General features: G+C 38.6%; 1 protein-coding gene across 1 annotated transcript in view; it reads left to right on the top strand.

The window, feature by feature from the left end:
• Nucleotides 1-128: 128 nt before the first annotated feature.
• The window catches only part of SQLE (squalene epoxidase), a 17,334-nt gene continuing 3,711 nt past the window's right edge, over nucleotides 129-13,751 (top strand). Inside the window, exons 1-8 of the mRNA XM_009699909.1 lie at nucleotides 129-425; nucleotides 2,577-2,829; nucleotides 3,120-3,300; nucleotides 5,910-6,006; nucleotides 9,334-9,447; nucleotides 11,586-11,757; nucleotides 12,043-12,138; nucleotides 12,728-12,870. Coding sequence (XP_009698211.1) covers nucleotides 129-425; nucleotides 2,577-2,829; nucleotides 3,120-3,300; nucleotides 5,910-6,006; nucleotides 9,334-9,447; nucleotides 11,586-11,757; nucleotides 12,043-12,138; nucleotides 12,728-12,870 — 1,353 coding nt within the window. The remainder of the gene's footprint in view (nucleotides 426-2,576; nucleotides 2,830-3,119; nucleotides 3,301-5,909; nucleotides 6,007-9,333; nucleotides 9,448-11,585; nucleotides 11,758-12,042; nucleotides 12,139-12,727; nucleotides 12,871-13,751) is intronic.

Below are 13,751 nucleotides of genomic sequence, written 5' to 3'. Positions count from 1 at the left end.
CAAAGGAAGCCTTTGCGTTTCTATACATATATTTTTTCATACCTTGCACAAACCCCCATTTTGGGCAGCATCCATCGACAGGAAGGCTTTGGAGGAAGCAAGCAGGAACAGTGACCAGGCCCCTCACGATGTGGACCTTTCTGGGTATCGCCTCCTTCATCTATGTGTATAAAAAGTGTGGAGACCTCATGACTTATGCTAATAAGGAGGTGCTACTCTCCGTGTTAGTGTTTTTCTCGCTCGGCTTGCTGCTATCGTACAGGTACCACTTCAGGGGGCCCAAGCAGCAGCAGCAGCAGCAGCAGCAGCGCAAGACCCGCCTGGGGATGCTCTCTGATGTTCTCTCAACTTTACCGCTTGTTGGCTTCTTCTGGGCCAAACCCACCCCAGGATCTCAACAAGTCGAACGACCAAAATCCAGAAAGGTAGGTTCAGTTCAGACGTGGCATGTGAGGTGCATTGTCCTCCTCCTGTTCCCTCTGGCTGCTGACCCTCTGCCATGGTCAGGGAACGGAGCTAAGAAGGGCTTGGAGGAGGTTTGTCTTTAGATGTTGGATGTCTGATGTCATATTTTGTGCTGGTTTTGGATGGCAAAAGAAACAGTGAAACTTGCTTAAGTGATAGGCCAGGGTGTTTGTAGAGTCAAATGAAATGTATTTGAAGAAAGATTTGTAGTAATGGATTATTATGCTAGCAGAAAAATATATTCAATTGCCAGTCTATTGCAGAGATGAAGTACTGGAGCATCCTTCCTATGAGGAAAGGCTGAGAGAGCTGTGACACTTCAGCCTGGAGAAGAAAATGCTCAGGGGGGATCTCATCAATATATATAAACACCTGAAGGGAGGGTGCAAAGAAGATAGAGCCAGGCTCTTTTCAGCTATGCTCAGTGACAGGACAAGAGGCAACAGGCAGAGACTGAAACACAGGAGGCTTGCTCTGAACATCAGGAAATGCTTTTTTACTGTGAGGGTGACCAAGCACTGGAACATGTTGCCCAGAGAGGTGGTGGAGTCTCCATCCTTGGAGGTATTCAAAACCCAGCTGGACATGGACAAGGCCAGTCTGCTCTGACCCTGATTGAACAGGGAGCTTTGAACCAGATGACCTCCAGAAGTCCTTTCTAACCTCAGCCATTTTGTGGCTCTGTGATCAGCTTCCTGTTATTTATGTAGACAACACATTTGTCTAGACAACTGCAGATTGAGTTATTTGGGAATTATTGCTAAACTATTGCTTGTACAATAGCTACAGGACCTGAGCTCAGATAGTCAAGTCTGTTCCACTGAGCCCAGCATCAGACTTGCTATGAGACAGTGGAGAGAGCTGTAGTTTGTGGCTGGGGCTTAGCTTAGCTGGAGTTCTGACATCTAAGACTACCGACTGGACATGCATACTCACAACATCTGTGGGCTGGCACTCTTTGGCTGCTTTTCTGTGTACTTCTGGACATTTTCAGCTGAGCACTGAACCCTTGCACAAAAGAACTTGAAACTACTTTTGGCTGCAAGTCAAAGGTTCTGGATTTTTATTTTGTTTTTCTCGTAAAGCGTATCTTTACCGCAATTTCTTGTATTATCTGAATTCAGATAGTTAGTTTTGCAATCCATTGCTGCATTGTAGATAGAAACATGACACTATGCCACTAGAAATTCTGGTGTCAGTGTTGTTCTGGGCATTTGTTTCACTGATGCAATTGTATTTTTACCACTGTCAGCACTGCAGTGCTGAGGCATTTGTGAAAGAGTGAATTGGACTGTATTCTTTATTCTACCAGCTGGAGAAATGACTTGCAGGTTTGCACTGGAATTGCCCTTACAAATTTTTTCCACTTTGAAGTGTACGCGATTAGATGCTGTTGGGAAGGTACTGTAACATAGCTGGTCTTCAGGTACCAGTTTATGTGTTAATTGATACATATTCTGATGTATGTCAATTCTTAACAGTTTTAAATGTAGGTGAATGGTAATTTTGCCTATACTTTTGACTGATGAGTTTTCATTTCAGGACCACTTCCGTATAACATTTCCCAGGTAGCTGCTTCTGCTGACACTTTTCCTTGCTGAGTATTACCATGAGCTGTTATTTTGGTAGGTAGGTTTGCTTATAGTAAAATCAAAGAGAAATAAATTTTCTGGTGACGCTAATAACATTTCATTGCAAAGTGGTAAGGCCTCTGTGTAGTAGTGGCTCACTGGTATGAAGGCATTGGTGTGTTACTTTATAGACCCAGAATATGGGACAGCCTCAGCTTACTGCCTTTTATAGGCACTTGATTTTCAGTCTGTCTGAGGCTATGTTAGTGGTTTGTCTTTGATCAGCAGGGCAGTTTTAAGCAAGTATCTTGATTTTGTTTTGGGAATTCTTTTTTCTTTTCTCTGCTTGTTGTGTTTTTGTTGCATTGTAGAACATGAGTGATTTCATTTTGGACAGAACTAAACCAGAAGGTGCTCTCTAACTACTGATGCACTCTCAATCCCCTGGGTCAAGTAGAACTACTCCAAAGTCAGCCCTCTTACAACATTATGGTACAGATATATCGGCACATGTAACTTTGTTGACTTTGTTTTCTAAAGGGTAAAAGAGAAGTAAACTACTCAGATGTGTATCTGACAGAGACAGCTCCAAATACAACATTATCACCACAATGCGATCCAGAAATTATCATTGTGGGATCAGGCGTCCTTGGTTCTTCCTTGGCCACGGTGCTGTCAAGGGATGGAAGAAAGGTGACTGTGATAGAGAGGGATCTGAAAGAACCTGACAGGATAGTTGGAGAATTGTTGCAACCTGGAGGTTTTAATGCACTTAGAGACTTGGGTCTTGAAGGTGAGTACACTTCTAAATGTAAATAGATCTATAATACAGCAGTTACTACACTCAATTATGTTTTTAGAAAAAGCATGCCTACAGGGAAAATGAAGAAATACATTATCTACACTTAATATTTGAATTCAAATTGCTTGCATATTTCCAGTCTGCCATTTTGAAAATATTCATCCTTCAACATGTGTGTTTTGATTAAGAAAATTGGACTGCATGTAAAGAAATACTTTTAATACATAATTAAGCTTTCTTAAAGATGTTTTTTAACTCATCTATTGGCTTATGTTTTGCAGATACAGTAGAAGGTATTGATGCACAAATAGTAAATGGTTACATAATTCATGACAGAGAAAGCAAGTCAGAGGTTGAAATTCCTTATCCAACATCTGAAGATGGCCGCGTGGCCAGTGGAAGATCTTTTCATCATGGCCAGTTCATCATGGGTCTCCGAAGGGCAGCTATGGCAGAGCCCAAGTGAGTCACCTTGTGAACAGCACAGTTGGGATCCAGAGATTCAGAAGCGCTGTTCCCAGCATCCGTGAGGTTCCTTAACCATTTCATTCTGTCCCAACACAAAGGGCTGCCATGAACAAGACTGAGAGAAAATAACAGCTATAGTTACTCATTCTGTTTTCTGTAGACACGTTCATGAGTTGCATATACATCATACGTTACCCTTTGGGACATGTTAATCATTAAACTACAGGAATATAGGCTTTAAATATTAGGCAAGGTACTGGCCCATCTGTGTGAGAGAACAGTTCAAGGGTAAAGGATTGATTCTCTTCTACTGATTCTTGGGTTTGGCAAGTGACCTCGGTGAGCAATGTGTAGAATTTCTTTGGTCAAGAAATGAGTGACAAATCTGGTATCATTTCTTAGAAACATAGAATGGTTTGGGTTGGAAGGGACCTTTAAAGGTCATCTGGTCCAACCCTCCTGCAATGAGCAGGGACATATATTTCTTCCACTGATGTTTTCTGTGGTGCCAGAAATCAAGCTTCTTTTACATTCGCATGTTCTGCTTTTTCTGATAACAAGAAGTCAAGCGAAATAACTAGAAAGGAGCACTAAATGGAAGTAGCTCTTTCCAGTTATTAACTTCTGTATTTCAGAATCTTGAGGACACCTTCTGTTCCTAATGAAATAAAAATTAGTATGTGGTATTTGTTCTCTAACCGATTTCTTTCTTTTATACAAGAGATGAGAAGGAAACTTTCATTGAAGCAGAATAGATTCTAGGTGCTGTTTTCTGTGGGCTGTTTTTTTGTATTGTCTTTTTTTTTCCCCTAAATAATGCTGACAAGGGAAGCATGGCATTGTCTTTTTACCTTACATGTCTTTATTCTGAACTGGAAAATTCCTTTCTCCTATGTTATATCATGTGAATTACTAAAATTAGCACTAAAAGATAGAAGCTCTGTAGTACAGTTAAAATTAATGACAAGCGCGTTTACTAGCTATAAAAGCTAAAGCCTTGTTGAGCCTTCAGTGAAATTTGGCCACCTGTTTCCTCAGCTTACGGGGAAAACTCCAGTAGTTGCACACAGTGTTTGAAGCAGAAACTTAAGAGAGCTAATTTTTAGGACTCGAATTCAGTTCTTTTCCCTTTTTCCACACTGTCTTTAATGTTCATTTTGTGTATGCTTGCTTTTTATTTTAATTGTAGCATAGAAAACTGCATGTTAAATTAAGGTGCAGGAGAGATCAAGAGCTCTTAATAGTGCCATGAGGCTTTGTTTTTCATCTCAAAGCTTGTGAAAATATAGGGGATAATTATTACTGATTAATATATCCTCTTTATAAGTACTAGGCAATATGAATTTATTTCAGATGAGAAAAATTAATTTTGCAGAGGAAAGAGGTAGGGCATCATTAGGTAATCATTTTTATCGTGGGTGAGAACCAGAAAAAAAAGTGAGCATTTAGATAAATGAAATGACAACTATAAAAGAAATTTAAAGCCGATAGGATCTGCAGAACTTTTGATTCACCTGCTGTTAACCTGACATCTTGTTGCACTCCCTTGCTGTTGAAGTTTCTGTTAGTGTGCTTATGCATAAGCAGCCATATTTTGATACAGCCTGCATGTTGCCTGGCAAATTAAGCCAGTCACGATCTGCTTGAAATTTCTGTGCAGGCTGACATGTAGAAAAGACATTAATTGAATTGCTCATGTTCCCTCTGAGAGCCTAAAATATCAAGCTGTTGTATTCTCCTGTGGACCTTTAGCTTATTTCTCCAAGTTGTGGAATTCCATCTGGAAAAGAAAATATTTGTGAGTGGGAGAGAGAGTGTCCATTTTGAGCTGCTAAGTCTGAACTGCTGGGTTCAGGTCTAACAGCTCAGACCCAACAAAGGATATAAGTTTACAGAGGTGTAATTTGTGAACCCCAAATTTCTCTACTTGGAAGGTAGATGTAAGGGTTGCTGAGTTCAAACTCCAAACATAAGCATTAGCAGAACTTTAAAAGCATAAATAGGAAAGAAAAAAAAAAAGTGTATCCTGAATTCCTGAGGTGAAAAGCTAGATGTCTCTGTCCTAAACAAGTTACATTATTTTGGACCACTCTAAGAATTAGGTAGTTCCCTCTTATCCAGTGTACGTGTTAAGTGTTGAAGTGCTTCCTCAGATCTTGCTCCTGAATTGTGCTTGGAGTGAGGTCTCAGCTGCGCAGTCAGCGTTTCCCACTATTTAGCAAGGATGACTCAGTCAGCTGCCTGGTTTCTGACCATTATTAGGTGTCAGACTCCTCTCTGCGTCTCTCACATGGCCATGGAGCTGAAGCACAACTGAGGATTCTGCTAAGTGGCAGGGTGTTTAAGATAAGCACTACAGTTTTAAAATATTCTTGGGTATCAAACCAAGTGGTAGTGTTGAAATGAAATTAAGGGCAAGCACTTTATGATGTTTAATGTGGCTTCTGAAAGTGGGTGAGGACACATCTTTTTGTAAAATTTAAACAAACTGTGTTGGCAGGGACAAGATTAGTGAAAATCTAGTTTTCCTTCTGCGTCTAGACCCTTGAAATGTCATCATTAATCCTCTTCTATTCTGCTCTAACCCCTCTGTTTTATTTCAGTGCAAAATTCATTGAGGGGACTGTGTTACAATTGCTTGAGGAAGATGACTGTGTTGTTGGTGTTCAGTACAAGGACAAGGAAACTGGAGACACTAAGGTAAGACAATTTTCTGTTACGATCTCTGTTAAACTGTTGAGAAAATCGAGGGTTGGTTTATATATACAAAATTTTTAAAAAACTCCTCTATTTTGGAGCACTGGTGCAGAGCTAATGTAATTATCAAGAAAGCGAAAGCTTTAATAAAGGGAGATTACTTTCTAGTTGATATAGTCCCGGCATATGGGAATTCTTGTTATAACTTCTTGTGCAGCTTCTGCTTTCAGTGTCTTTGGAGAATTCAGTTCATTATTTATTTCAATATTCATATGTCTGGAGTTTAAAATCTTTTGAGAGTTACGGGTGGAAAAAACAATATACTAAGATTTGTGCTTTGCCTGTGTGTAATGGTCTACATTTCCACATACACTTCCACCATCGACTGAGGTGTCTGAAAATAAGAAGATACGTGCCTATCCATAGAGATAGCTCTGTCCAGTCATTTCTTAGATCACAGAAAGAGAGTTCTGGCCTATTTTAATTGCATCACTGATTTGGTTACTGTTCTTTGCCTCAACTAATGCTAAACTGCTGGCTAAATGCTATGAAACTGTATGAACTTAAAATAAAAAGTTTAGAAAAGACCAGTCTATGTAGAACCTATGTGCTAATGTTCTGGATATACTGCCTATTCTCTAGAAACGCCAAATTTGTAATGTCCTTTGTTGACTCTAAAATTCCTTTGCTGTCTGAAGTTATGTAGCCAGTGTGTTCATACGTGCTCTAATGGGGAAGACGGGAATCTCCTGCCTATGCTCTACTGCCCTCCATACAGGATTGAGAAAGTTCCTGAGTAGCTGGAAGATCCTGCTCTGAGCATTACTAATAAAATCTCTCATCTTTAGGTCATTTAGAAATGGAAATGGTGATATAAAACCATATATAAAAGCCTTTTAAAAGTCCTTGCCTAAGATGTAGGAGAGCTAGCTGGTTTTACACCCTCCTCAGGCAAATGGCATTTCAGCCCAATTGATGGCAAAGTGCTGTACGTAGGAAGCTGTAAGAGAGCTGAGTGGAAACAATGTCCTTGACCCCTCTTGAAGTAGCTGGAGGAAGGGCAAGTTCCAACTCCTGTTCCTTAGTGTGCCTTACACATCATGTAAAATGAATAAAACCGTATTGGGAAATGCACTCTAGTAGAATAAGCCATTGAATCAGACATGGGTATGGAAGGATAGGGAGTTTGGAGAGGAGGAGGATTTTGGGGGTTGGAGTGGGGTTTTTGTTTGGTTTTTGTTTGTTTTTTTTTCTCTGAATTCAATTGTCTTTATCATGCAGCAATGTGGAAGGGTTTTTTTGTTTTGTTTTGTTTGGGGAGTGGAGGGGGATAGTGCCTATTTTGCTTTGAGATTTGTTTTTAAGCTTTACAGATTTATGAATGTTGCTGTAATTTTGAGTGTGACTTATTTGACCAGCAGTAGGGTGTCCAGTGTTACAGCCTGCTTCTTTCCTGAGAGCATGGATGTTGTTCTTCAGGCTTTGATTTTCCTATCTGTATAATGGAGATAAACAAATTCATGTCTTGCTCTGAATGCTGAAGTTCTGTGGCTGGGAAGAGCTGTTTTATTTGCTGGCCTAGATCTCCTTTGATTTTAGAAATCTAGTGTAAGAAATTTCCACTAAACATTTCTTCTTGACTGTGTTTCCCCACCTGTGACTTTTTACAGCTGGGAAACTACTTATGGGGAAAAAAAAAAAACAACACTGAAAACCAAAACCAAAGCCTGTTTACATTCCTTAGCCTGCTTTCATAAAGAAAGGAGGCTGAGCTATGTTGTGTGTCTGTGTTTTTCTGTTCTTTCTATCCCTATTGTCCACCACATTACCTTTGAGATTTTTATCCTCTCAAATGAGGTTCAAATTAGCCAGTAGGGTAAAAGTCAACTTATAAAATTTATCAAAACCAGGCAACTGAATAGAGTAAAGGTCTTAGTATGTTGACTCTGGAAAAATTGTAGCATGAATGTTCAGATCATTAGACACAAGGGAACCCATATGGGCAGGTGACTTTGCTCTAATTGCAGGAATAATTAGAGCTTGCAGTCATCTGAGACAGGAATCCATAGGAAAGAGGTTTTGTTAGCTCTACTCAGGAGGTCACTTCTTTAAGTTCAGACACCATAAACGTATATTATTTTACTCAGCTCTACTCTCATCTGATTTTGTCCAACTTCCCTTCACGTAGCAAAAGATGTAAGGATTAGTGTGACACCTGGCTCACCAGATGCTTCCATCCAATAGTAATATATTTTCCAGGATTACTAATGAACCATGGCATGCTTTTTTGCCTTGTTACTTACATCCTGAAATCTTAAAAGGAAAACTTTTTTTTCGGCTCATGCCAAATGTATGGAATTATTGAAGGCCAGGGACTAACGTTCAATATAAATCTATAGTCATTTGCAGTTAAATCACTGAATATACTGACATTAAGAAAACTGTAGGTAGAAGGAAACATCGACTTACAAATGCTTTCTAGTATAATATTGTTCTATTACCATAACAGTAAAATGCTTAAAAAAATATTTTAGTAATCGGAATAGTTTGCTTATGTTAGAGAATGATGTATGTGTTAAACATTAGGAATTTGTCTATATACGCTATTTGTTCATATAGTTCTAAGTATACTAGGAACTGCTCAGTGCTTGGTCTTTTAAAGAAGATCTCGGTATGCTTACTGCATTTCAGTTTGTTGTGCTTCAGTTTGTTTTTGTTTAGTTGCTTATGCGTGGAATCGGAATAGTTTGCTTATGTTAGAGAATGATGTATGTGTTAAACATTAGGAATTTGTCTATATACGCTATTTGTTCATATAGTTCTAAGTATACTAGGAACTGCTCAGTGCTTGGTCTTTTAAAGAAGATCTCGGTATGCTTACTGCATTTCAGTTTGTTGTGCTTCAGTTTGTTTTTGTTTAGTTGCTTATGCGTGGTTCTTTAATTTAAAATTTCTTCTTTGTTTTCTTTTTTCTCCTGAAGAGCATTATAGGCTGAAGGGAGCAATTACTCTACTTTCTTCTCTTTTTTTATCCAAGTTCCCATACAGTGCCCATAACTATGTTATCTGAATGCATGACTAAAAAAGCTTAAGTATATTGTTAGATCAACTTTTAGAGGACATAGAGTTAAATATGAATATGAGGAAGGCAGAAAATACTGTATTTCTTAATATATATTATTATAAATATGGTCTGTGATCTTCTTGTAGTTTATTATTTTGTAGAACATCTAATGCACAATTGAAAATGAGAGCTTGGGAGTTGTTTCCCACTGTTCTGCAGCAAAATTGAAAATGTCTTTTTTTTTTTTTTTTTTCTTTATGCTGCAGGAACTTCATGCACCACTTACTGTTGTAGCTGATGGACTTTTCTCCAAGTTTAGAAAAAACTTGGTCTCCAACAAAGTTACTGTTTCATCCCATTTTGTTGGTTGCATTTTGAAGGTAACTTTTATGTATAATACTACATAACCCAGTATGCTACCACTTCTTTACGTGGGTCTGAATTTCCCTGAATATGTTGTTTTTCATTATCTTTTCCAACAGAATCAATTAGAACTATGCTTTTAGATATTTATCCAGCTTTTCTCTCAGTTTCTGTGTCCCTTTGAGGAGTGCTTGGAAATTTTGGTCTGTGTTTTTATCTCTTAGATTATTGATGCATACTCCGTCCGAGCTCTAGGATAGCTGAACTTGCTTTGTCAGACTTAACGTTTTTGGTACAGCTACTCTCCTGATTTTGGCTGAGATAGAATTAATTTTCTTCCTAGTAGCTGGCACAGTGCTGTGGTTTGGATTGAGTACGAGAATAATGTTGATACCACACTGATGTTTTAGTTGTTGCTAAGTAGTGCTTACTCTAAGTCAAGGACTTTTCAGTTTCCTGTGCTCTGCCAGTGAGGAGGTGCACAAGAAGATGGGAGGGGGCAAAACGAGGACAGCTGACCTGAACTAGCCAAAGGGATATTCCATACCATAGAACATCCTGCTCAGTATATAAACTGGGGGGAGTTGGCCGGGAGGGGCCGGTCGCTGCTCGGGGACAGGCTGGGCATCAGTCAGCAGGTGGTGAGCAAGTGTATTGTGCATCACTTGTCTTTCATGGGCTTTATTGCTCTCTCATTCTTTGTTACCTCCCTTTTCATTACAATCATTGTTATCATCATCATTATTATTATTATCATTACCATTATTATTATCATTATCATTATTATCATTATCATTATTATTATTATTTATTACAATTATTAAACTGTTTTTATCTCAACCCATGGGGTTTACCTCTTTCCAATTCTCCTCCCATACTACTTTTCAGTAACTGTAAGCCTGTTTTGGTTTTGTTTTTTTAAGTGGAAATTGTTGTTAAAAGTTAGATTTTTTGTTTTAAAGAGTGGAGTATAGTGTTAATCTTAAGCATATAATTGAACAAGAGACGGTTTAAAAAAAACTGGATTAGGATTCAACATAGCTAGTTTAAACTGAGAGCTAGACTCACTAGACTCTAAGAAAAAAAAATTTCACCATCTCATATATGGTAGTTCTTTATGCACTATTAGTGCTAGATCTTATATAGCACCAATCTATAGATTGGATTAGAAATAGGCACCGCTGTAAAACTGGAACCCAATTTGTAAAATTGTTTTCCTGGATATAGGTGCCTTGACTGGTTGTGTTAAGATAGTAGTAGCTAAGATGGTGACACTCCTTTTTTCACAATACTTACGGCACTTGTTCAGGGAGCGGAAATCTTGAGTTTTAGATCATCCTAGCAGCTGTGGGTCAAACCACCTATGTTTTATACTTCAGAAGAATACCCACACTGTGCTCCTGCCTGAAAGTGGGGTACCTTGTAACCAGGTAGATATATACCTTCAGGACCTATAAACTTCAAGAGAGAAAGTAAGAATCGAACTTGGTAGCTGGGTGGTTGGAGAACCCAGGTAGAAATCCTGGCTGGATCTTGCCCTCTGTGGCTGCTGCATTAACAGTAAAAGTAGTTAAGGGAGAAGGAACCAGAACTGCAGAGTTTTCGCTGGACTGGGAACACTGACTTGGAGGAACTTCAGCACTTTTTCGGTCCTTAACTCAGTTAAAACTGCCCAGGTGCCTCCTGTTTCTCCACTTTTAGGAACTTGTTTAAGACGTGGTTAGATAGGACCCTGTGAGTCTTCCTCAGCTGGTATCTCCATGTAGTTGTATACAGACCAGTGTATTTCTTTCCCTCCCACCACTTTCATTATGAAAAGAAATCAAAATGATCTTACCAAAAACTACTACATTTGATTACATTACAGGTTTTCAATGCCATGTATTAAATATTAGTGAGATATTCAAATTAAGTGTATAACTTAACATATATTCTAGTAAATATTAAAATGTATTGCCAAAAGAATTGTCACTACACTGAAGTTCAGAACTTACTTTTTGAAAACACTTCTTCATTTAAAGAGAAAAATAACACCAACATAATATGATACAGGATTTTATTTCAAAGTATTTCAGAAAATGATTTTGTATATCTGAAGTTTAATATCCTTTCATTAATCAGTCTCAATTTTTCTCCTCTTTCTTTTCTTTTTAAGGATGCACCACAGTTTAAAGCTAATTATGCTGAACTTGTTTTAGCTAAAACTAGTCCAGTGCTAATCTATCAGATTTCTTCAACTGAGACTCGGGTCCTTGTTGATATTCGAGGGGAAATGCCAAAAAATTTAAAAGAATACATGATTGAGAATATTCATCCACAACTACCTGGTAAGTCTACGAAGATTTCCATCCATAATTGTCACAATTAAATGTGCCAAAAAAGACACATTTCAGTGAATCCATTGAACTGTGTGGGCTTTTTCCATGTGTGCAGTTAGTGTTTCTGTAACCATTCACGATTCTTTGATACTCACATAACAGTTTGTTCAGCTCACATCTGTAACGTTAACAATTCAGAGGGATTATATCTCTAAGAAGAGGTTGAAATCGGTTGTGTGCAAACTACTTTAGACTCTGTCTAAGTAGTATAACTAAAATATTTGGTTATTGCAGATCACTTAAAGGAACCATTCTTAATAGCAGTTCAGAATGATCGTTTAAGGACTATGCCAGCAAGCTTCCTGCCTCCTTCAGCTGTAAACAAAAAAGGTGTGTATTGTGAAATAAAAGGAGGAAAAAGGGCTTTATAAACTTCTTTTGGGACTTAGAGGTTTGTTGTCATAGATGTATGTTTGTTGTTCAATACAACTGTCTCATAATTCTATGAAAAATAATATTTTGAAAATGTGTACCTTGGGCATAGTTTAACTGGAATGTTTATATTGACATCAGACTTCAGATCAGTGCCTGCTTTATTTTTAAGTTTAAATCACTCAGTTACTCAAGCTTATACAAGTGTGGTCCTTTTAAGAAAAACTTGATTAAAAAAGCAAAGAAATTGCCTTAAAAAGTGTGTGTGTGTGTGTGTGTTTGTGTTCTTTGACACACACACATACATACCTATAGGGAAAAAATATTCTGACCTTGATAATCTTAAAGCTTTTTTAAATCTGCTAATTTAAAGACATCCTTTTTTTTCCCCCTTTTTTCTTTTTTAATTTCTAGTTGTTATTCATCTTATTTTCTGGAGGGAATTAATTTTTAGTAAGTTTGATTTTAAAAAAAATAATAGAGGGTTTGAGTTCTAAGATTATGCAATGGTCATGCAGTATCCCATTAATTTTTCTCTTCTACCTAGGTGTTCTTCTTTTAGGAGATGCATATAATATAAGACACCCTCTAACTGGTGGAGGAATGAGCGTTATTTTAAACGATGTTAAAATATGGAGAAGTTTGCTCCAGGATATTCCAGACCTTTATGAAGATCCCGATGTTCTTAAGGTAAAGCTTTATTTTGGACTTATTTTAGTGAGCTTTTGCTGAAATTTAGTGACACACTTTTAAGCTTTATGCAACTCAAGGACATCTAAGTTATTAGTGAGGCACAGCAGTTTTCAAAGCTTTGGAAAGATAAATCATACATTAGGCATTCACCACTAAGCGGAGCTGTGATTTGTGAGTGCTATAAAGCTGTGTGGCAAAAGGCAGATTCAAAATTGTGCTTACATATTTTGCTTAAGGAGACTGGTGTGCTGGGTCTAGTCAGCATGCTCTGCTACTATAACCTGGTATTATAGAATCATAGAATCATAGCATCGTTATGGTTGGAAGAGATCTCAAAGATCATCGAGTCCAACTGTCTACCCACGCCACCATGCCCGCTAAACCATGTCTCGAAGCGCCACATCTAAACGTTTTCTGAACACCTCCAGGGATGGTGACTCCACCACCTCCCTCCGGAGCCTGTTCTAATGCCTAATGACTCTTATAGTGAAGAAATTCTTCCTAATATCCAACCTGAACCTCCCCTGGCGCAACTTGAGACCATTTCCTCTTGCCCTCTCGCTAGTTACCAGGGAGACCAACCCCCACCTCACTACAACCTCCTTTCAGGTAGTTGTAGAGAGCGATCAGGTCTCCCCTCAGGCTCCTTTTCTCCAGGCTAAACCACCCCAGCTCCCTCAGCCGCTTGCCATCGGACTTGTGCTCCAGACCCTTCACCAGCTTTGCTGCTCTTCATTGGACACGCTCTAGTAGCTCAATGTTCTTGTAGTGAGGGGCCCAAAACTGAACACAGCACTCGAGGTGCGTCCTCACCAGTGCCAAGTACAGGGGGACGATCACTTCCCTGGTCCTGCTGGCCACACTATTTCTGATACAAG

This window comes from Cariama cristata, unplaced genomic scaffold, assembly GCF_000690535.1.
Source record: "Cariama cristata isolate BGI_N322 unplaced genomic scaffold, ASM69053v1 scaffold7325, whole genome shotgun sequence".
Taxonomy (NCBI): domain Eukaryota; kingdom Metazoa; phylum Chordata; class Aves; order Cariamiformes; family Cariamidae; genus Cariama; species Cariama cristata.
The sequence above is the reverse complement of the archived record's forward strand: the minus strand, read 5'-3'. Positions and strand labels throughout refer to the sequence as shown.